The sequence below is a fragment of the Hyperoodon ampullatus genome, assembly GCF_949752795.1.
Source record: "Hyperoodon ampullatus genome assembly, chromosome: 15".
In the NCBI taxonomy this organism is placed as follows: domain Eukaryota; kingdom Metazoa; phylum Chordata; class Mammalia; order Artiodactyla; family Ziphiidae; genus Hyperoodon; species Hyperoodon ampullatus.
In genome coordinates, this window is record NC_136928.1 from 5274026 (window position 1) to 5295807 (window position 21782).

Here is a 21782-nt window from a genome sequence, read left to right on the forward strand (position 1 = left end):
ACCCTACATGCGCTCTAGGAGCTGTTTTCCCTTAAATTGTCCCTTACTAGTTGAGTGCCACAGGTGGAAGGTCCTATAGGGTCATCAGCAACCTGTGCATTTTTATTGCACATGCTCCATGGTTTTTCATGGTCAGAGTTTCTTGCTCAGATGCTACAAAGTTTCTGTTTTAGATGTTATTCCTCCGTTCATCACGGCCTCAGTAAGGGCAAAACAAGGAGGTAGCTTTGCCTTCTGACTAATGCCTGTACATGAGGAGGCTGTCCTGGGGCCCGGCTGTGTCTTTTCTGCCTCAGTGGTGGTCTCAAATAGCTTAGCAGCAGTACCGGTGGAGAAAAGCATAGGAAGTCCACGTTTATTTTGAAAATAGAACACTCAGGACCTGCTGTGCAATTGTCTGTGAGAGTTTAGGGAGTTCCAGCAACCAGTTCACATCTGAGGTTCTGTTTGAGCAAATGGGTAGATGGTGAGGAATTTACTATGGGTGAAGACTGGAAAGGGACCAGTGAGGGTTCGAGATCAAGATTTCATACTTAGATGCATTGATTTTGAGATGATTGTAAAATCCATGTAGAAATGTCAAAAGGAGAGAGATGTGGCTTGGAGATGGAAACAAGTCATCAGCATGTAGCTGGTATTAAAATCCACAGTAATATATGAGATATTCATCTGAGAATGCTCATAAATATAATTTATTTTTATCTCATTAACCTTGTTTTAACTAATTGCTATATCACACTTTTTCAAGAAAATTTAGGAAAAAAAGTAGAATTAAAAGAAGAAAAAAAATTGTATAACACTCTAACAGCCACAGAAGCATCATACTAACATTTTGGTATATTGCTTTTCAGTTGTTTATCTTCATATTGTAACATATTTACAATCATACCCTGCATACAAATAGGCGTAAAATGTTCTTTATTTATCTTATAAATATTACTCATTTTATTATTTTTATAGAAACTTCTTTTAATATCCACATAAAGAGTCCATCAAATGAAAAAACTTCAATAGTCTACTTAACCAATTCTTCATAAATCAGCATTTACATTGTTTACAGGTTTTTTTCATGTGATTAAAATGTTTCTAAAAATATCTTTATGGAAAGAATTTCCCACCCCCTAATTCTCACTTTCATATTTAGATTTTTTTTTTTAGTATAGATATATACCAGAATGGAATCTAAGATTTCTGGACCAGGTGTTCTGGAGGTTAATAAGACCCTTCCTGACTAGTTGGGAGGAAACTTCTACCTGCACCGCCGAGATTATTGACCAGTGTAGAGGATACCCTCACATGTTGGTTCCCCATTTATCTGTGTTGATCTTTAGGGCGAAAAAGAAGTCATCCCAATTTAGAAATTGTGTTGGCTGGCATAGATCTGTTAGTGCTTAAGCAAAGGGGGATAGATGGCTCATTTAGTTATTTACTACTTAATGTCAGTTTGTCTTGACAATCTTAGATATCAAATATAATGTGCTTGTCTCAGAATTATTTTGACCCATGGAAGAGAGAGGTAATTCACTGTTTCCAGGTCATCCATCTATCATGTACCAAGTGAACAAATAGGAATAGAACCCCAGTGGTTCAAATACCCTCTAATGATAGATTTTGAAGCTAGAGAAATTTTCTCCCAGAGGTACTCAGCTGGCACTCCTACATGGTTCTCAGAGAACAGTACTGCCTTTAACATTTCCAAAAATGCTGTGAACATTTTCTTAACAATACCCTTTAAGGCTGAAAATAAAGAGACTCTCCAGTGCTACTATTTTGACATCCAAAACTAAGAAAGCAAATCATCTTTGATCTACTTTTTTTATTATTCCCTAAACTCAAATGAGTGATCTGCCATCAAAAGTAGTTTAAAAAAAAAAAAATGAACCCTATGCTGAAAATGATAATGTAGTGGCAGTGATGCACTAAGCAAAATCAGAGGAGTTCTATTTCCCATGTTTGTGATTGTAATTGAATGTGGAGTCAGGCACAGTATCAGAAAACTGAAGTTTGGGTTTTCCATCTGCTGCTAACTAACTCTGATCGATTCAAGCCACTTACCTTGTTGGTGGCTCAGTTTTTACATTCTTGCAGCAATATTTATTAAATGCATTTCATGGGCCAGATACTGTGCTGTTGCCTAAAGAACCACTGAGCAAGATAGCTAGGGCTCTCTGCTCTCATTAGACATACAGTTTAATAGAAAGACATGTACTTAAATAAGGAAATACAATAAAGCATTGATGAGTGTTAATGATAGGAGAAAAGAGTGTCTTGTGGGAGCAAATAGAAGGGGATGTAGCTTAAAGAGTTGTATGGACAGTAGGTTCTCAAAGGATGGGCCCCATCAGGGGAAAGGATAGGGTGGAAGAGGGATGCTCAGATATTTCACATAGAAAGAACAGCATGTGCAAAGTCTTGGCAGCTAGAGAGAAGAGAGAGGAGATGGTTTCTAAAATTCAGTGGTCCTAGATATCTGTGACTTTAAGCTCTATTACAGACACTTCCATGGCAAGTTTCATGGAAGTGACGGGTTTGTGGTTTGCACACACAGGAGCTGAAGGACCCTCATTGTCGGGATGAGATGGCAGCCGCCCGAGGGGCTCTAAAGAAGAACGCCACAATGCTGTATACAGCCTCCCAAGCCTTTCTCCGCCACCCAGATGTTGCCGCCACCAGAGCCAACCGAGATTACGTGTTCAAACAAGTGCAGGAGGCAATTGCCGGCATCTCCAATGCTGCTCAAGCTACCTCGCCCACCGACGAAGCCAAAGGCCACACGGGCATCGGGGAGCTGGCTGCGGCTCTGAATGAATTTGACGTAAGCATCTGGGTGATATACCCAGAAGGGCATGTGTTTTCACTGAAAAAAGGTTTTGGGATGAAGGGCCACCAAGATAATATACATAGATTGACCTCTCTTGAGGCTTTTGATAGTAAGTTAAACTACCTGATGTGAGAGTTACTAGGAATCCGACATCTTGGTAGAACCTAGTTTACTGGTCTTTAAAGGAACTAACAACTGTGTTAAAGAGGACCTGATCCCATGCAGGTAGAAACCTTGAACACTGTAACTTTCCTACACCATAGGCTATTTTAGGGAGAGTTTATCATTTGCAGGATTATCTTTATTATTAAAGAGGCAAATGTCATAGGCAGTGTAGATGTGGATTGCCTCCGTGTTGTGTTTGGGTGAAGAACTGCTCTCAATTTCTTCATTTTCAATCAGTGGCAAGCAGACTCCACTGCCTTCTCATCCCATCCGGGATCCCGGTCTTCCTCGCATCAGCCCCACAGGGTGGCACCTCTGCTCGTCCCGTGAATGACCCACATTCTGAACCTACTATTTCTAGGTGTGTGTCCCAATGAGGGAAGCAATAGAAGGATGGCTCACTGTGCCATAGTCATGGCAACTGAATGAGTGGGAAGGACGCATGTCATCAACAGCCCGGGATGACAGCTCTCACTGGCCCTGGGCCAGGATACAGCCCACCTTTGAGAAGGTGGAATTCAGTTGAGTTCATCCCATGTTCAGTGAGAGCCTACATGTGTTGTGAGCTAAAAACATTTATAAATAATTAGTATCTGCTTTTAAGAGTTATATTTTCCCTTAGAGGTGATGAAGGATGCAGAATGTACTGAAACCCTTTAAGTGATAAAATACAATGTAACAGGAATTCATAGGAGAAAAATTGGTTACTTAACAGCTGTGGAGAAGGATGATGAGCTTGCTTTTGGATATGTTGACATGAATTTTTGGCAGGAGATGACTGGCTGCCTGCTAGAAAAGAGAACCAGGAGCAAATGATTCTTAAAGGTATGGAGATGGATGATATAAAGGAAGGATAATTATAACACTTTATACACAGATAATTCCTTCCAGTTTTCACAGGCATCTCTCTTCTTTCTTTTATTTTTTCAGTTAATCAAAAAATATACATATATTGAACTCAGACCATATATATATATTATTTCCAAAGTTCCTAAAATAAGGATTAAATACAATAAATTTCAAGTATTTACCACAGAAATTAGGCCTTAACATGTAGTGTATTCACAAAGTTTTAGGAGACAACAGAAAATTCATTGGAACTAATAAGATACTTCAGTAAGGTTATTGATTTTAAAATAAAGATATAGAAGTTACTAGATTTCCATAATGTAAAAAAAATAGAATAATGGAAAAGAGATCCTGTTCACAAAATAAACAATAAAAATAATTTGTTGGCTTTATTTCACTACTTAACTTAATTTAATTTCTTTATTATGTTAGAAATAATCCTGATACAAATGTAGAGGATCTAAGATAGAAAATTATATTACTTTACTGAGGGGTAAGTTTTACTTTTTGTAAATGATATCATGATCCCAGGTAGGAAAAACTATTGACCCTATCAGTTTTTATAATATTCAGACAATCTGTATAAAAATTCTAGGGCGTGTTTTTTGGAACTTGACAGAGTGATGATAAAACATTTTTTTCCTTTTTTTTTTTCTGGGTTAAGAATGAATGAGCCCATAATTTAAGAAAACAAAAATGAGCAGGTCATGCACTCAGATATTAACACATTACAATGCCACATTAATTTTTACTGAGTGCATTAGAATAAAATTGTCTCATCAGTTAAACAGAAGAGAAAATTACAACATCAAATACAAAATTATTTTATGAAATGATGCTTTCTTTTTTTGAAATGGTGCTTTTTAAAATTAAAGAATATTTAGATTTTGACACAATTACACTTTTATAATCATATTTTATTTTATAATCAAAAAGTAACCAATAAAGCCTGAGTGAGGACCTGGTAATAGAGTAGGTATGCAGCATGCAGAGAACTCTCTTGAAGGATAGTACAGACTCTTCAGCTGCTGCCACCTTCTGCCCAAGAGCGTGGTGACTGCAGCTTCCCATTCTCTTTGTATCTCAATCATTTTCATTAAAAGGAGCTTTTACCTGCAGTGAATTTAACAACTGAGGCATCATTGGGTTATTATGGCTTTGGATTCAGAAAATAAAACTTAGGCCATGTGGGAAAAGTCTACTAGCAAAGTATGTTGGCAAACATTCCAACTGTTCTAATAGGTTGGTATCTTCTCATTATGGACAAATAGGCTTTGGGAGGTTAGCATATGAATGTAATAGTCAAAGATTTTTTTTTAAAGTGGCATATTAACTAATTCACTAATTATATTTTATTAACTTTATATATTGCTATGTGTCATTATAAATATTAACTAAGTGATGTTTATTACTTATATTAACTCAGTATCTTATATGTTAACTAATTGTATATTATATTAGCTAAGTATATTAACCAAGTAATATTGTATTATTCTGTTTTCAAAAAACAGTTATTTAGTAAATGAAATTAATTTCAGTACTTTCTCAAAAGTAGTAATGCTAGTAAAATATTATTATTTAAAAATATAATATAATTAACCAGTTGTAGATTTTTTATCATTTCTGACACCAGCAAACCTAGACAGTCCTTAATGATATTTGAAAATCTCTCACTAAAATAATGCTCCATTTCTCTTTGTAACAGAATTATACATTTCTGTTCTATATTTGCATAATGAATACCTCGGTATTTTTTATTTCCCAGGCGTATTGACTTGAAGTTGATTTAGAATTCACAGGCATTTGTCTTAAATCCTAAATGCTATTCTCAGATATTAAACAAATTGATATTACCTTGGGTGGGAAACTCACTGACACTTCCGGTGATTTACTTTTCTGGTAATATCCCTTACCGGTGCTTGGTTTGGTGGCTTGCCAATGTAATAAGGATTTGAAAAAGTCAAGCAACTTTGAGATTCTTAAGTGAAAAGAACCATACAAATACAAAATATATTTTCAGTCATCCCCTAATGTTGAATTTGAAGTTCAGTCCCTTTCATAATAATAGTCATCATTGTGTTAAACCCAGTTTTACTGGGAGGTAGGATGCACAAGTGGCTTCGAGTTTCTTAGTTGATTAAGAACAAGGCAAAAATTAGTATTTTTGTATTCATTTGTCTAAAATTATAGGATTGATTTCTACCTAGTTATAGTTATATAATTATATAGTTATAATTATGGCTCAGTGCTCGGTGACCTATTTTCTGGCATTACTATCCTGCCTACATGAAGAGTTGATGTAGTGATTTATGAAGTAAAAGACTGAAAGAAAAAACCCAGTATTTTAACAACTTGAAACTGTCAAGAGAGTCTCTAATGATACAACAGCAAAATATAAAATGATTGCTAATCAATGGAAAAATCAACCTCTGTTTAAAATGTGGCAACTTGAGGTAGGTAATTTTATCTAGTGAAGCTATCTACTAAGAGATACTGAAAAGAATTTAGAAAAATGTGGTGACCGCTCAGAAGTAAATCATGTTATAATGTCAATTTTGACTGCTAGAAAACTTCCAAGAATGGGAGAAAGGAAAATGAAAAGTTATTCCTAAAGAATTTCTTTATTATTTTAAAGAAAAGAGAGTTTTTTTGTTTTTTGAAGCTTTCTTTTGTAGATGAAGATACTTTAGAAAGATGGAAATTGACACCATTCATGATCCAGTCTTCATAATTGATAGCTGTTTTGCTTTTACAGTTATTATTTTCTTTTAAATCAGACAATTCCTCTAACCTTAATCTCAAATTCCTCTAATCTTAAGCATTCTACTTGTGGTTTTGCTTCTTTCTTTTCCCATTTCCCTGGGAATTGGCTTGACTCATAATTCTCTTTTGTTTTTACATTTAATTTCTCCTACTCTGCTTGTTTGGTTCCCTCGACCTATAGAAAAAAAATGTATTTGTATTCTACAATCTAAAAAGAAAATGAAATAAAATGTTAGACTACCATATTTACCATCTTCTCATATTTCACTCTTTTTTTTTCCTTACGGAGTTAAGAAGTAGATTCTAATCTACTTGGTCGCTGACTAGCTCTTACCTCTTTCAGCCTTGTCGTCTACCCTCTACTCCTGCCCCTCATCTGTGATACTATGTCTGAGGGTCTCTAGGGACCGTTCACTCATGAAATCTTTGTGCTCTTATTTTCTAGTTCTTGACTGCTTCACCTTTGGAAAGAGGGGGACATTGAATAGTATTAACTATACCTTCTCTTTCACTGTATTACTTCTCACTTGCAAGGTTTAAATATCTGTGCTTGAGAAGTAGGACAGCCTGGTCTCAACCACATTGAGCTGAAATGTCACCATGACATACCAACTCTGTGTAAGTTGCCATTTTTATTTCTGCCTAATTTTTCATACCTCCCCTCTATCTTTTAGGTTTTCTTCCTTTTTTCTCCTTCTTTTAAAATGCATTTTCATTTCTTGATCCAGTGCTAATTCTCTCACTGATCTGGCGTTCAGTGGGTGGAAATGTTGGAGTGTGAGTATGAGGAATGATGAGACATCTGTATCACAGGTGGATGAGGATGGCAAGGGTCTGTAATCTGACAAGATTAAGGGATTGAGGCTAACTGCAGTAGGAGAGAATTGTCACACCCCGAGGAGCAACTTCCTGCTCCAGTGTTTACTCCCTATAGGGTTATTCCAACTGTGTGCTGTCCTCAGGGGGTGTACTCAGATTCTAGGAGATTTAGTCCAAAGAAAGAGGTGAAGGAACAGGAGTCCAGGTGACAGCAATCACTTCACAGCAGGACCCCAGCTCATTGATGGGACATGAAAAGAGGTTTCTGGGTACCTGAGAGTAATAACAACCCTGGACTAGGGTTTGGGATCCAGGGTTGGCATATAGCTCCAGTGGAGAGCTGGAGGGCTATGTAGATCACTTAGGTCACAGGCCCAAATACATGACCTCAGAGATCTATGCTGAAGGAATCTGAAGAAGTAGAGTTTTTCTGTTGACCTCCTTCTCCAGATACCACTCTTCATATTTTTGAATAGGAAATAATTATTTCTTATTCTTGTTACCAGGCCCAGATAGATGCTCCTGAGGAAGTGCTAGTCCCTTAAGGAGCCATGAACCAGAATTCTGGCTGGCTCAGGGATTCCTAAAGGGTTTTATTGATTCATGGTCTCTACAACATCAGGCAAGGAGGAGGGTCTCCTTGGAGAAGTACATCTCACAGAGCATCTTGTTCAGTCCTTTCCCAGTTCTAACCCTCCCTTTTGCTGTGGAAATCAACATAGTTATTTATCAGAGAGGCTCACCCCAGGCCTCATCTCCTTCTCTGATGTTCTGTAAAGTTATTCTGACTGCAGACATCTGGTAGCCCCCATATTGGGTTAAGAAGATCATAAGTTTTCTATGTATTTGTTTACATTAGAGTGAGGGTGGAGAGGGGAGAGGAGAGGGTCCCATCAAAATACTGTAAACCCACTGGTAAGGAAAATGCAAGATGTAGCTCATGTTCTAAAGCAATTAGCAAAGTGGAGGACAAATGCATAAAAATAAAAGCCAGTAAGCAGGGCCATTTAACTTTTGAAAAGCAATTTCAGATTGCTAATTCAGGTGCTAAAAAGATGGAGCAGGCAAGCTCAGCCATCTTCTGACTGTCTGAGTTCACGCCAATATTTTTGAAGGCTTAATATCTGTACAGTTATTATGTCTGTTATTCTTTAATACGTTTATTAGTACTCCTTAATAATGCTCTCTGCTCTATTCCTATGAAGCAGTTTCCACTTAATGGCTTTTAGAAGTAGCCTAGGACATTGGGAAGAGCCCAGAACTTGGATTCAAATGTCTTGGCTACTACTTAAAGCCCTGTAAGTAACAAAGGATGTGTGACCTTAAGTTACCGAGATAGCGTCTCTAAGCCTTAGAATAAGGTTTAGGCACAGGAGAGCTAAGATCATTCATAAAGGTGTAAAGGAGAAATGATTACAGAACAGGTTTAGTTACTGCAGTGCTTAAATGCTGTGGTATGCACCTATCTAATAGTATGCACCTAACCTTCTGTGTGTGTGTGGCAGGGGTGAGATTAGGGAGGGGGAAATCAGAGAAGAATTCCTGGGGGGCGTGGTTCATGAGTAGGAATTAACATGATGAGTGTGAATGAGACTGTTTCTCAGACAGAAAGAACATCCTTGCATGCAGAGGTGTGGTGGGTAGAGGAATCATAAGCTATTTGGTTCTGGAGCCCAGGGAGAAATCTGGCTAAGTCGGTGAGCTGGAGGAAGCTCCTAGAGGCTTGTAGGCCTTGCAAGGGGCTGGGCTTCAACCTGAAGGCATTAAGGAGTTGCTGGTGATCTAAGCAGGGGAATGTATGCAAGGTCAGGTTTGTGTTTTTAAAGATCTCTTTGGTTGCAGGGTGGGAAATGGATTGGAAAAGGTCAAGGCTGCAGTGCAGCTAGAGTGATTAGGGTGAGAGGTTATGAATGTCTGAGGACATTGTGGGAGCAGGAATGGGAAGAAGTGGATGGATCTGAACCACGTTGAAGGAGTAGAAACATCGGGCCTTGAGGACTGTACTTCTTATTTTCATTTATCGGAAGAGTTAATGCTTTGTGTAGTAAGCTTTAATTATGTAAAAAAACCAAACATTTTTACAGGTCCAGTTGTGAAGTCTTGAGAATTTTCAGTCTTTTGTGGGATATTTGTTTTTTTATGTAATATAACTTTCTTGCATTGATTTCTTTTTTCTGGCTCTTAATTTACTAAACTTACATTCCTCCCAATCTAATTATGAAATGCCTAGTAATTTATAGATATATATTTTGAACATTTTATTCCAAATTCTACGATATCTAAGATTTTTCTAATTTAGTTTAAGCTATTTATGTTTAATTGAGCTCCAATTAGTGTGTGCTTACTAATGTTTATTTTACTTTTAAAAAAACAACAAACTTTTACACACACTTTAAAAAAGTGGAGACATTTTCCCATGTGGTAGGACGTAATAGTAATAACAGGATTAGTAGGTTTCAGCAATTCTCATATCTTCTCTGAATCTATCTGCCCTTTTTTACGCTGGCAAATTAAACTCACCAAAATGTACTTTTAATCCTTCCTAGCTAGAAACATTCGGTGGTGTTTTAGCATTCTTTATCACACACTGACATCTGGTGGCCAAATAGAACATTAAACCATACTCCAGTGGGTTTCTGTCTACCTGTAAACATAGCACAACCTAAATACATACTATGCGGCCAAACTCAGGGGATGTAAATATGGAGAGGGTGTAGCCTGCCTTCAGAGAACTGTTAATCTGCTTATGACAGCTTCTGTACACTAATGTTATACAGTGGATGTTGCATTCATCCCTTTTGGAAAAGTTTGTAGCCCTGGGAAGGTGGTAAAAATGGATACAGATGCAGATGAGTTTATAGCAAGAGATGCTCAAGGCAGGGTGGAGTTTTGGGTGGTTCTACTGGCTGAGCGTGAGACAGTCAGCCAACATCTGGGACAAGGTATCATCCTGAGCCAGGAAGCAGGGACCCATTTATCCAGTATCATCATTTATTGCTGAGAAATCTTATTCTGGAACATTGATGCCTCCCATGTCTGCTTGCTTCCAAGAAACTTTAGCTTTTTAAGGTGTTATAAGTCTAGGAGTATTTCCTGATAGCATCATTTACTTTTCTGTCATGTCTTATTATAATTACACCAAGGAAATATCCCAAAACAATTTAATTTCTCTTCTACATTTCAATTAGCAAACATGGAGCTCCAAAAAGTCATTGCGCAAAATAACAGAATGATATTTGAAATATCCTTCTTGAAAATTGTGATTCAAATCTCATTTATTTGCCTCCATGATATCTTTAATCAAAAGTATTATATTTCCAATCAAGTTTTATTTCTTTTCACAAGGGAAAATGTAAGAATCTATATTTTCCCCAAGATAATAATTTTCTCCTTTAAGAATATTGACTGATTCTGTGGATCTGAGTTCACCTTTATTTCAAATAATTAGTACTAAATCTAACAGTGAATATTGACATAATTGATTATCATATTCTAAACTGTCTAAATGTGTGATGACAAATATCATTTTGATTATCATTTATTTATTAGCCATACTATAAAATTTGGGAACCAAACAAGTCCTTTTATCTAGTGAACTGTTTAGTGGTGAAACGTGTGATTTATGTAAAATGCTTACCTCCTTGGTCTTATTTTTTAATGATTTTTTGTATTAGAGTGCTTGTCTGTACTTAGCCCTCCAGAATTATACCTTCCCCTTCTTGTGTGTTTCCTATGGTACAGTAATGAGGATGTATTTGGTACTCATTTATAAGATTTAGTTTGATTCTGTGGTGAACTACACAGTCACACACACACAACTCCTCCTAAAACACTCCTTTGGATTTCTCATCAAATAAATTCCTTAACATACTTCCCGAACTTCTCCAGCAGCGTGTTCGGGAAACTTTACTATAACCTGTTGAGTCCCATTGTTCATTTCTCCAAATGTTCTCTGACACCCTGTCTTGTTCTTATTACACACATTCATTGAACTAAGGTGGTAGGGAAATGGTTACCCACAGATGCACGTGTGGCAGAAAAATTTGCAGGCAGCTGATGTAAATGAGGGCACTAGTCCCGTGCTCATCTTCCTGATTATGCTAGTCACTCTGGTGGACAATGCGACATCATGGTGTAGGGCAAACAAAGCAAGCTCCTGTCTGAATCCAGCCACAGAACTCTTCCTTCTGTTTCTCTGCTTCTGAATCTATAAAATGGGGTAATAATGTTGACCCCTCAAGATTGTGAGAGTAATTTTATGGGATGAACATTCATAGGTGCCTACTCACGGTAGGCTAGTTACCTTTTTCTTCTTCCTCTCTTAACAGAAATATCAGCCAGACATCTTCTACCCAAAGTCAGTGTTAAAGCTGTTCCCTAGAAAAGTCTTAGGGATCAGTACCTGATTGAAAAGTTGTTAATGTCACTTGACAGTAGTTATAGATACAGTAATACCATTCACTCTTCTGCGGCCATATCTACACCATCATGCACAACAGCCTCCAAAGAAGGTTTGACCAAAGCATAAGCAATCTTTTCTCTTTTTTTTTTTTTTTTTGCGGTACGCGGGCCTCTCACTGTTGTGGCCTCTCCCGTTGCGGTGCACAGGCTCCGGACGCGCAGGCTCAGTGGCCATGGCTCACGGGCCCAGCCACTCCGCGGCATGTGGGATCCTCCTGGACCAGGGCACGAACCCGCATCCCCTGCATCGGCAGGCGGACTCTCAACCACTGTGCCACCAGGGAAGCCCAAGCAATCTTTAAAAAAAAAAATATATATATATATATATATTAGTATTTTTTATTGATGTATTGTTGTTTAGTAGTGTTGTGTTAATTTCTGCTGTACAGCAAAGTCATTCATATATATATATGTATATATATATATATATATATATGTCTGTGTGTGTGTGTGTGTGTGTGTGTGTGTGTGTGTATATATATATATATTCTTTTTAGATTCTTTTCTATTATGGTGTATCATAGGAAATAGAATATAGTTCCCTGTGTTCTACAGTAGGACCTTATTTTTTCTCCATTCTATATGTAATAGTTTGCATCTGCTAACACCAACCTCCCAGTCCATCCCTCCCTCACACCCTTCCCCCTTGGCAACCACAAATCCGTTCTTTTTTTTTTTTTTTTCTTTTTTCTGTGTGTGTGGTATGCGGGCCTCTCACTGTTGTGGCCTCTCCCGTTGCAGAGCACAGGCTCCGGACGCTCAGGCTCAGCAGCCATGGCTCACGGGCCCAGCCGCTCTGTGGCGTGTGGGATATTCCTGGTCCAGGGCACGAACCTGTGCCCCCTGCATCGGCAGGTGGACTCTCGACCACTGCGCCCCCAGGAAGCCCTACACAAGTCCGTTCTTTAGGTCTATATCAGTGAGTCTGTTTTTGTTTCATAGATAAGTTCATTTGTGTCATATTTTAGATTCCACATATAAGTGATATATGACATTTGTCTTTCTCTTTCTGACTTCACTTAGTATGATCATCTCTAGTTGCATCCATGTTGCCAAAGCAAAGCAATCTTGAAAGGTGGGCAATTGTGCATCACAGGGGAAAAACCCAAGCAGAGATTAAATAACCACCTGGTTGAAGGATGAGTCTTAAAGTGAGAACTTGTAAGTCTAGTGCTAACACTGAGTGTATAAGCTTTCTTATTGTGTTTATTTGGAAATTCTCTTTGCTTTACTCGTTTCTGATGTAGTGAAAGCCACCTTTAGCTTCACATTAAGCATCAGATTTCTTCAGGTTTGGGGGTCTCTGAGATGCTCATCGTACACCTGGAAGGAAGAGGGGAGACTGAGAGAAAGGGGTGGGGAGAGAGGATGAAATTATGGTTCCTGCTCTACCCAGGGACCACAGTGTAAAGGAATCTATCACTTTTTAACATGTTCTTTTAACAACATGATATCTTTTCAGCACAATTAATTAACAAGACATGCTACTTGTTTTAAAGATGTAATACAAAAACCAGGGAAAAATAAAGCAGTGTGAAAAGACAGTGTTGAATCCTACCTTTGATTAATGCTCAGCTTTTCTATCACTAATATTCTCTTGAAAATTTCCAGGATTTTCAGTTGTGATGAGGAGTAGGACTTCCACATGTTCTAGATTGTGGATGGACCTATATTTCCCAGACCAGAACATACACTTACAGGTCAGAGAGAATTTCTAATATAGAAATTTCGAATACAGGGATTTCTAATTCAGAAAATCAAAGATTAATAGTATTAAAAGTCCCCTTGTTCTGGTCTAGTCCATATAAGCCAATTTATAAATGTAAAAAGTGATTTCCAGAGAGATCAAACATTTTGCTCAAACTCAACACAAGTAATTATTCTCATAACCAAAGGAGGAATACAAGTCTTTTGATTTCAGCTGTATTGGCGAAGAATGGGATGGGAGCTGTTATCATTACCATCTCCATCAACTCCCTAAATATACCCCAACAATCACACAACCTAAAGTAGAAAAATATGCTCACTGTGCAAATGCAGCCTCCAGGCAGGTCCTGTCTTACTCCCAACCAGTTTCCCAACCAGATTTGTGACCAAAGTTATGATCTATCCTGGAGAATGTTGCATGAGCACTTGAGAAGAATGTGTATTCTGTTATTTTGGGTGGAATGTCCTATAAATATTAGTTAAGTCCATCTTGTTTAATGCATCATTTAAAGCTTGTGTTTCCTTATTTATTTTCATTTTGGATGATCTGTCCATTGGTGAAAGTGGGGTGTTAAAATCCCCTACTATTATTGTGTTACTGTCGATTTCCCCTTTTATGTCTGGTAGTATTTGCCTGATGTATTGAGGCTCCTATGTCGGGTGCATAAATATTTACAATTGTTATATCTTCCACTTGGATCAATCCCTTGATCATTATGTAGTATCCTTCTTTGTCTCTTGTAATAGTCTTTGTTTTAAAGTATATTTTGTCTGATATGAGAATTGCTACTCCAGCTTTCTTTTGATTTCCAATTGCATGGAATATCTTTTTCCATCCCCTCACTTTCAGTCTGTATGTGGCCCTGGGTCTGAAGTGGGTCTCTTGTAGAAGCATATATACGGGTCTTGTTTTTGTATCCATTCAGCCAGTCTATGTCTTTTGGCTGGAGCAACCAATCCATTTACTTTTAAGGTAATTATTGATATGTATCTTCCTATTACAATTTTCTTAATTGTTTTGGGTTTGTTATTGTAGGTCTTTTCCTTTTCTTGTGTTTCCTGCCTAGAGAAGTTGTTTTAGCATTTGTTGTAAAGCTGGTTTGGTGGTGCTGAATTCTCTTAGCTTTTGCTTTCTGTAAAGGTTTTAATTTCTCCATCAAATCTGCATGAGATACTTGCTGGGTAGAGTAGTCTTGGTTGCAGGTTTTTCTCCTTCATCACTTTAAATATGTCCTGCCACTCCCTTCTGGCTTTCAGAGTTTCTGCTGAAAGATCAGCTGTTAACCTTATGGGGATTCCCTTGTATGTTATTTGTTGTTTTTCCCTTGCTGCTTTTAATATTTGTTCTTAGTATTTAATTTTGGATATTTTGATTAATATGTGTCTTGGCATGTTTCTCCTTGGATTTATCCTGTATGGGACTCTCTGTGCATCCTGGACTTAACTATTTGCTTTCCCATATTAGGGACGTTTTCAACTATAATCTCTTCAAATATTTTCTCAGTCCCTTTCTTTTTCTCTTCTCCTTCTGGGACCCCTATAATTCGAATGTTGGTGCCTTTAATGTTGTCCCAAAATTCTCTGAGAGTGTTCTCAATTCTTTTCATTCTTTTTCCTTTATTCTTCTCTGCAGTAGTTATTTCCACTGTTTTATCTTCCAGGTCACTTATCCGTTCTTCTGCCGCAGTTATTGTGCTATTGATCCCTTCTAGAGAATTTTTAATTTCATTTATTGTGTTGTTCATCACTGTTTGTTTCCTCTTTAGTTCTTCTAGGTCCTTGTAAAACATTTATTTTATTTTCTCCATTCTATTTCCAAGATTTTGGATCATCTTTACACTCATTATTCTGAATTCTTTTTCAGGTAGACTGCCTATTTACTCTTCATTTATTAGATCTAGTGGGTTTTTGCCTTGCTCCTTCATCTGCTGTGTGTTTCTCTGTCTTCTCATTTTGCTTAACTTACTGTGTTTGGGGTCTCCTTTTTTCAAGCTGCAGGTTCATAGTTCCCGTTGTTTTGGTGTTTGTCCCCAGTGGCTAAGGTTGGTTCAGTGGGTTGTGTAGGCTTCCTGGTGGAGGGGACTATTTCCTGTGTTCTGGTGGATGAGGCTGGATCTTGTCTTTCTGGTAGGCAGGTCCACATCTGATGGTGTGTTTTGGGGTGTCTGTGGCCTTATTATGATTTTAGGAAGCCTCTCTGCTAATGGGTGGGGTTGTGTTCCTGTCTTGCTAGTTGTTTGGCATAGGGTGTCCTGCACTGTAGCTTGCTCGTCATTGAGTGAAGCTGAGTCTTGGCGTTGAGATGGAGATCTCTGGGAGATTTTCGCCATTTGATATTACATGGAGCTGGGAGGTCTCTTGTGGACCAATGTCCTGAACTTGGCTCTCCCACCTCAGAGGCACAGCCCTGATGCCTGGCTGGTGCACCAAGAGCCTGTCATCCACATGGCTCAGAATAAAAGGAAGAAAAAAGAAGAAAGAAATAAAGAAGAGAGCAACCAAGCCAAAAAACAAATCCACCAATGATAACAAGTGCTAAAACCTATACTAAAAACAAAAACAAAAAATGGACAGACAGAACCCTAGGACAAATGGTAAAAGCAAAGCTATACAGACAAAACCACACACAGAAGCATACACATACACACTCACAAAAAGAGAAAAAGAAAAAAAAATATATATATATGTATATATCATTGCTCCCAAAGTCCACCTCCTCAATTTGGGATGATTCATTGTCTATTCAGGTATTCCACAGATGCAGGCTACATCCAGTTGATTGTGGAGATTTAATTCTGTGCTCCTGCCGCTGCTGGAGAAATTTCCCTTTCTCTTTGTTCGCACAGCTCCCGGGGCTCAGCTTTGGATTTGGCCCCGCCTCTCCAGGTCGCCTGAGGGCGACTGTTCTTTGCTCAGACAGGACCGGGTTAAAGGAGCCGCTGATTCGGGGGCTCTGGCTCACTCAGGCCGGGGGGAGGGAGGGGCACGGAGGCAGGGCGAGCGTGCGGCGGCAGAGGCTGGCGTGACGTTGCACCAGCCTGAGGTGCGCCGTGCGTTCTCCCTGGGAAGTTGTCCCTGGATCCCGGGACCTTGGCAGTGGCGGGCTGCAGAAGCTCCTGGGAAGGGAGGTATGGATAGTGACATGTGTTCGCACAGAGGCTTCTTGGTGGCGGCAGCAGAGGCCTTAGCGTCTCATGCCCGTCTCTGGGGTCCGCGCTTTTAGCCGCAGCTCACGCCCGTCTCTGGAGCTCCTTTAAGCAGCGCTCTGAATCCCCTCTCCTCGCGCACCAGGAAACAAAGAGGCAAGAAAAAGTCTCTTGCCTCTTCGGCAGCTGCAGACTTTTTCCCGGACTCCCTCCCGGCTAGCCGTGGTGCACTAACCCCTTCAGGCTGTGTTCAGGCCGCCAACCCCAGTCCTCTCCCTGGGATCTGACCGAAGCCGGAGCCTCAGCTCCCAGCCCACACCCCTCCCGGCGGGTGAGCAGACAAGCCTCTCGGGCTGGTGAGTGCTTGTCGGCACCCGTCCTCTGTGCGGGAATCTCTCCGCTTTGCCCTCCGCACCCCTGTGGCTACGCTCTCCTCCGCGGCTCCGAAGTTTCACCCCCCGCCACCCGCAGTCTCTGCCAGTTAAGGGGCTTCCTAGTGTGTGGAAACCTTTCCTCCTTCACGGCTCCCTCCCACTGGTGCAGGTCCCGTCCCTATTCTTTTGTCTGTTTTTTCTTTTTTCTTTTGCCCTACCCAGGTACGTGGGGAGTTTCTTGCCTTTTGGGAGGTGTGAGGTCTTCTGCCAGCGTTCAGTAGGTGTTCTGTAGGAGTTGTTCCACGTGTAGATGAATTTCTGATGTATCTGTGGGGAAGAAGGTGATCTCCACATCTTACACTTCCGCCACCCTGAAGCTCCTCCCAAGGTTAATTTTCTTATCACTTAACTGCTGCCAGGCTAGAGTAGAATAGAGGACTCTAAGAGATAAATAACTATGGCGAAACCACGTACAGTGTTACTAGTTTAAACTCATGCCGTTGAGACCTGCTGACGTGTAATGCAGACTTTGCACAGGCTGCATGTGCAGAACAGAGATAAGTGGTAGGAGAGGTGGGCCAGTAATTTTTATATTGCTGGATGCTGGAGCGGGTGGAGATTGGGAGATAAAGGGTAGAACTAGGAGTCTCAGTGGTGAAAAGAACATAGCGATATAGATAAAGTGCAAGAGCCTAAATGAATTGAGACCAAGAGAAACATACTAACCACTAGGACTGCAAACATAGGTAGATAGCACTTATTGAGGCAAGAAAGCTAACAGGGCTGCACCTTCTTAGATGGCAGTTTGCTCAGAAGTAACAGGACTTCTGTCTTTCAAGAAGTCCATGACTTTCCACATGGAGTTTTCATGAACAGTAAAAAGCAGCAAATGCCCATGTGTTTCATGTGTTTTAATTCATATTTTTTTGAAATGTGTCCCATTAAAAAAAAATGTAGTAGTAATTTTACTTTTGGTGCTTAATACGGTCTGGTACATAGTAAGCCCTCAAGAAACATTTGTTGAATGGAAGAAAGAAGAAATGAGTGACAGTATCTGCTGGAGAGCAGAGAAGGCAAAATGAATCAGTCAGTTTAGTTAAAGGGTTATAATTACTGTTGAAACTTATTTACATTCAGGAAGGTGGAAGGGTATTGATGGTGCAAAATTGTTGATAACAGCGACAACAGTAATAGTGTGTCATTGACCTTGCACTGTGCTTTAGCTCTTAGGTTTAAATCAATATATCTTGGATTTTGGTTTACTTAAATAAAAGTCATCAAGTCATCAAGCCATCTGCCTTAAAAAGCTGTCACTTGTGGAGGTTTAACTTTCCAGGTAACTGTTGTCATGCTAAGGCATCTCTTTCCTTAAACTACTTCTTCCTCAAGGTCACATCCTTTAAGTTTCAAGAATGACTCTATTTTGCTTTATTTTTTTCTTGCCTCTTTGACCATTCATTACATCTCCATCTCCTGAGCTTGCTTCTCTTTCCAGCCACCTATGTGAGGTTTTTCCCTAAAGTTGTATTCTTTACCCTGTTTAATTCTCACTAAAGGGCTTAGAGAGCCTGATTGTTGGGATCCCATGTACCGCACGTCTGTTTCTCTGGTCCCAACTTCTCTCCGGAGCTCTAGACCTGTGTCCATCTGGATATATGACATGTTAATTGGGATGATTTCTAAACACCTAAAATGTTATCAAACTAAATCTAGCGTTTTTCCTCTGTCAAGCCTAACCTTTCTTTTGTAGTTCTTGTTTTAGATAAAGGTATGACTTTTATGAATGTGGTCATTCAATCCAGAAAACTGAGCGTCTTCTCCACTTTCCTCTCCAGTTAATCTTGAAATCCTATGAATTCAGTTCCTTTTACAACTCTTGACTCGGCCCTCTCGCCTTCGTTTTTATGACCACGGTTTATTCAGGCCCATATTGTGTCTGAATCATTGAAATAACTTCCTCATTTCCCCCTACATTCCATCACCTCTGCTGTTGTACCTTTTCCAAAATGGAAATCAGGTATTGTGGGGTTTTTTCACCAGTGAAATTCCATCTTCAGGATAAACTTTAAAGTTCTTAGCATGGCATCAGATCATTTCAGTAGAACCCTGACTACCTCTTTCATCTCAGATCCCTCTTTTTCTTACCTTCCATTCTAAGTTCTGTCATAATTAACTATGTATTATTCTTCAGATGTATGATTGCTTTTTCATTCACACAGTCCCTCTCATGATATTTCCACTGTCTGAACTTCTTGCCTTTTTTTTAATGTAATAAATTTATATTAATTCTTAGCAAGGTGCCTTATTTTTGAAACGGTCCCTAATTCTCCCAATAACTAAACCACTATTCCTTTTATGTTACTATTATACTCTGTGTATATTAATAGTAAGTGTATTATTCTGTTTCCAGTTCTGTGTCTACAAATGTGAACACTAGAAGGACAGAGACCAGGTCTCTCTCATTCATACTTTCATCCATATGGTGAGCAAAAAAATGTTTGTTCAATGGATACAAAAGTGAATATGCTCACTGTTTTGATCTTAGTGGCTCTCTAATATCCACCCATAATGTCTTCCCAGCCTTCCGGGCTGATGTCATATCAGCCACAGGAGATGTGGCACGCCTTCATAAACGTTCTATTCTGTTCCAGTGGGCATCCGTTATCTTCTTGGTTGGGTTAACCCTTTACAGGTGTCTGTGTTCCAATGTCATACAAAGACTCTATATGATTTAAATTATCATCAACAGATGCACATCAAAATACAGAGTTCAGAGGAGAACATGACATCCTCATTTAGCGCAAAGAATATTTTTCAAGCCATGCTGTTTCTTGAAAAGCAATTAACATATTGCACATTATTCCTGTGAGACACAAACTGTTTCTTTCCCATCTTAATTTGCCTGCTTAAAAATAGACAGAAAAAGATAGATGAGTTTACACTCAAGGTATATGCATTTCCCTTGTGGCCAATGAACCAATTTCCTTTTCATATTTGCAGAATATTGATATAATTATTCTTTCATCAGACATGAAATTTGAGTATATAACCAGTTTGTGGAAATCACCTAGTAATTTATTAGGTTGATAATGGCAATTAAGTCATAATTGCTTCTGAGAAATATAAATTGACTTTCTGTTTCAAATGGATAATTTAGCATTCCAAACCACAGACATAGAGTGTAACTAATTTGGAGGATAAGAAGTTTGTTCTTCCTATTATTAAACTTAGAAAAATTTGAAGCATTGATGATCCAGTAACTAATTATTCAGTTGTGAAATTATTGGGTTCATGTCATGTCTTGATTTTTTTTCTGTGGTTGCTTATCTTTTTTACTATTTAAGGATATAATTAAGGAGAGGATTTTAGACAGAAATGTAGCATGTTGGTAGGCTCATGGTTTTTTCAACTATTTAAGAACATCATTCTTAGCTTGTAAACCATACAGAAATGGAGAGCAGGCGGAATTTGGCTCATGAGCCATTGTTTACTGACCCTGGTTTAATCAAATATTCATATGAGACTTTCAAATGTTTGTGGAATGCTTATTTCTATGACACAGCTGCTTTCAGTAAGACTCTCCTGTTTACATATATATGTACCCCATACGTACATGCACACATTGTGAATACCTGCTGGTTTAGTTTACACTGTATGGAAACTTAAAATACTTCCTTTTTTGATGGATCAGGATCAAGGATTTTACAGTAGCAGTTTGCCAAGCAAAAGATTTGGCAGCCTCAGCTAGTCTGCCTCACACTGAAAGCAGAACTAACATTTGTCATCATGATAGGTGATATGCCCCTCCCCCAATAATTCTGAATCTCAAGTTCACTGAGCCACATCAAATAATGAGGTAGACCAAAATATGCATACCTAACTGAAGGGCCCCCCACATGTATTCACCTCCAAATACTAGATTAACTCGGGTGCCCTATTGTGTTCCAGAAGGCTTTTTTTTTTTCTTTTACATCTTTATTGGAGATAATTGCTTTACAATGGTGTGTTAGTTTCTGCTTTATAACAAAGTGAATCAGTTATACATATACATATGTTCCCATATCTTTTCCCTCTTGTGTCTCCCTCCTTCCCACCCTCCCTATCACACACCTCTAGGTGGTCACAAAGCACCGAACTGATCTCCCTGTGCTATGCGGCTGCTTCCCACTAGCTATTTATTTTACGTTTGGTAGTGTATATATGTCCATGCCACTCTCTCGCTTTGTCACAGCTTACCCTTCCCCCTCCCCATATCCTCAAGTCCATTCTGTAGTAGGTCGGTGTCTTTATTCCTGTCTTACCCCTAGGTTCTTCATGACTTTTTTTTTCTTAAATTCCATATATATGTGTTTGCATACGGTATTTGTCTTTCTCTTTCTGATTTACTTCACTCTGTATGACAGACTCTAGGTCCATCCACCTCATTACAAATAGCTCAGTTTCGTTTCTTTATATGGCTGAGTAATATTCCATTGTATATATGTGCCACATCTTCTTTATCCATTCATCTGATGATGGACACTTAGGTTGTTTCCATCTCCGGGCTATTGTAAATAGAGCTGCAATGAATATTTTGGTACATGACTCTGTGAATTATGGTTTTCTCAGCGTATATGCCCAGTGGTGGGATTGCAGGGTCATATGGTAGTTCTATTTGTAGTTTTTTAAGGAACCTCC

General features: G+C 38.9%; 1 protein-coding gene across 3 annotated transcripts in view; it reads left to right on the plus strand.

The window, feature by feature from the left end:
* CTNNA2 (catenin alpha 2) overlaps window positions 1–21782 on the plus strand; it is a gene marked incomplete at both ends in the record, with an annotated part of 1045594 nt that overhangs the window by 231865 nt on the left and 791947 nt on the right. For all 3 annotated transcript variants that reach the window (XM_079721197.1, XM_079721198.1, XM_079721199.1), the window contains one exon: window positions 2549–2815. In XM_079721197.1, coding sequence (XP_079577323.1) covers window positions 2549–2815 — 267 coding nt within the window. The remainder of the gene's footprint in view (window positions 1–2548; window positions 2816–21782) is intronic.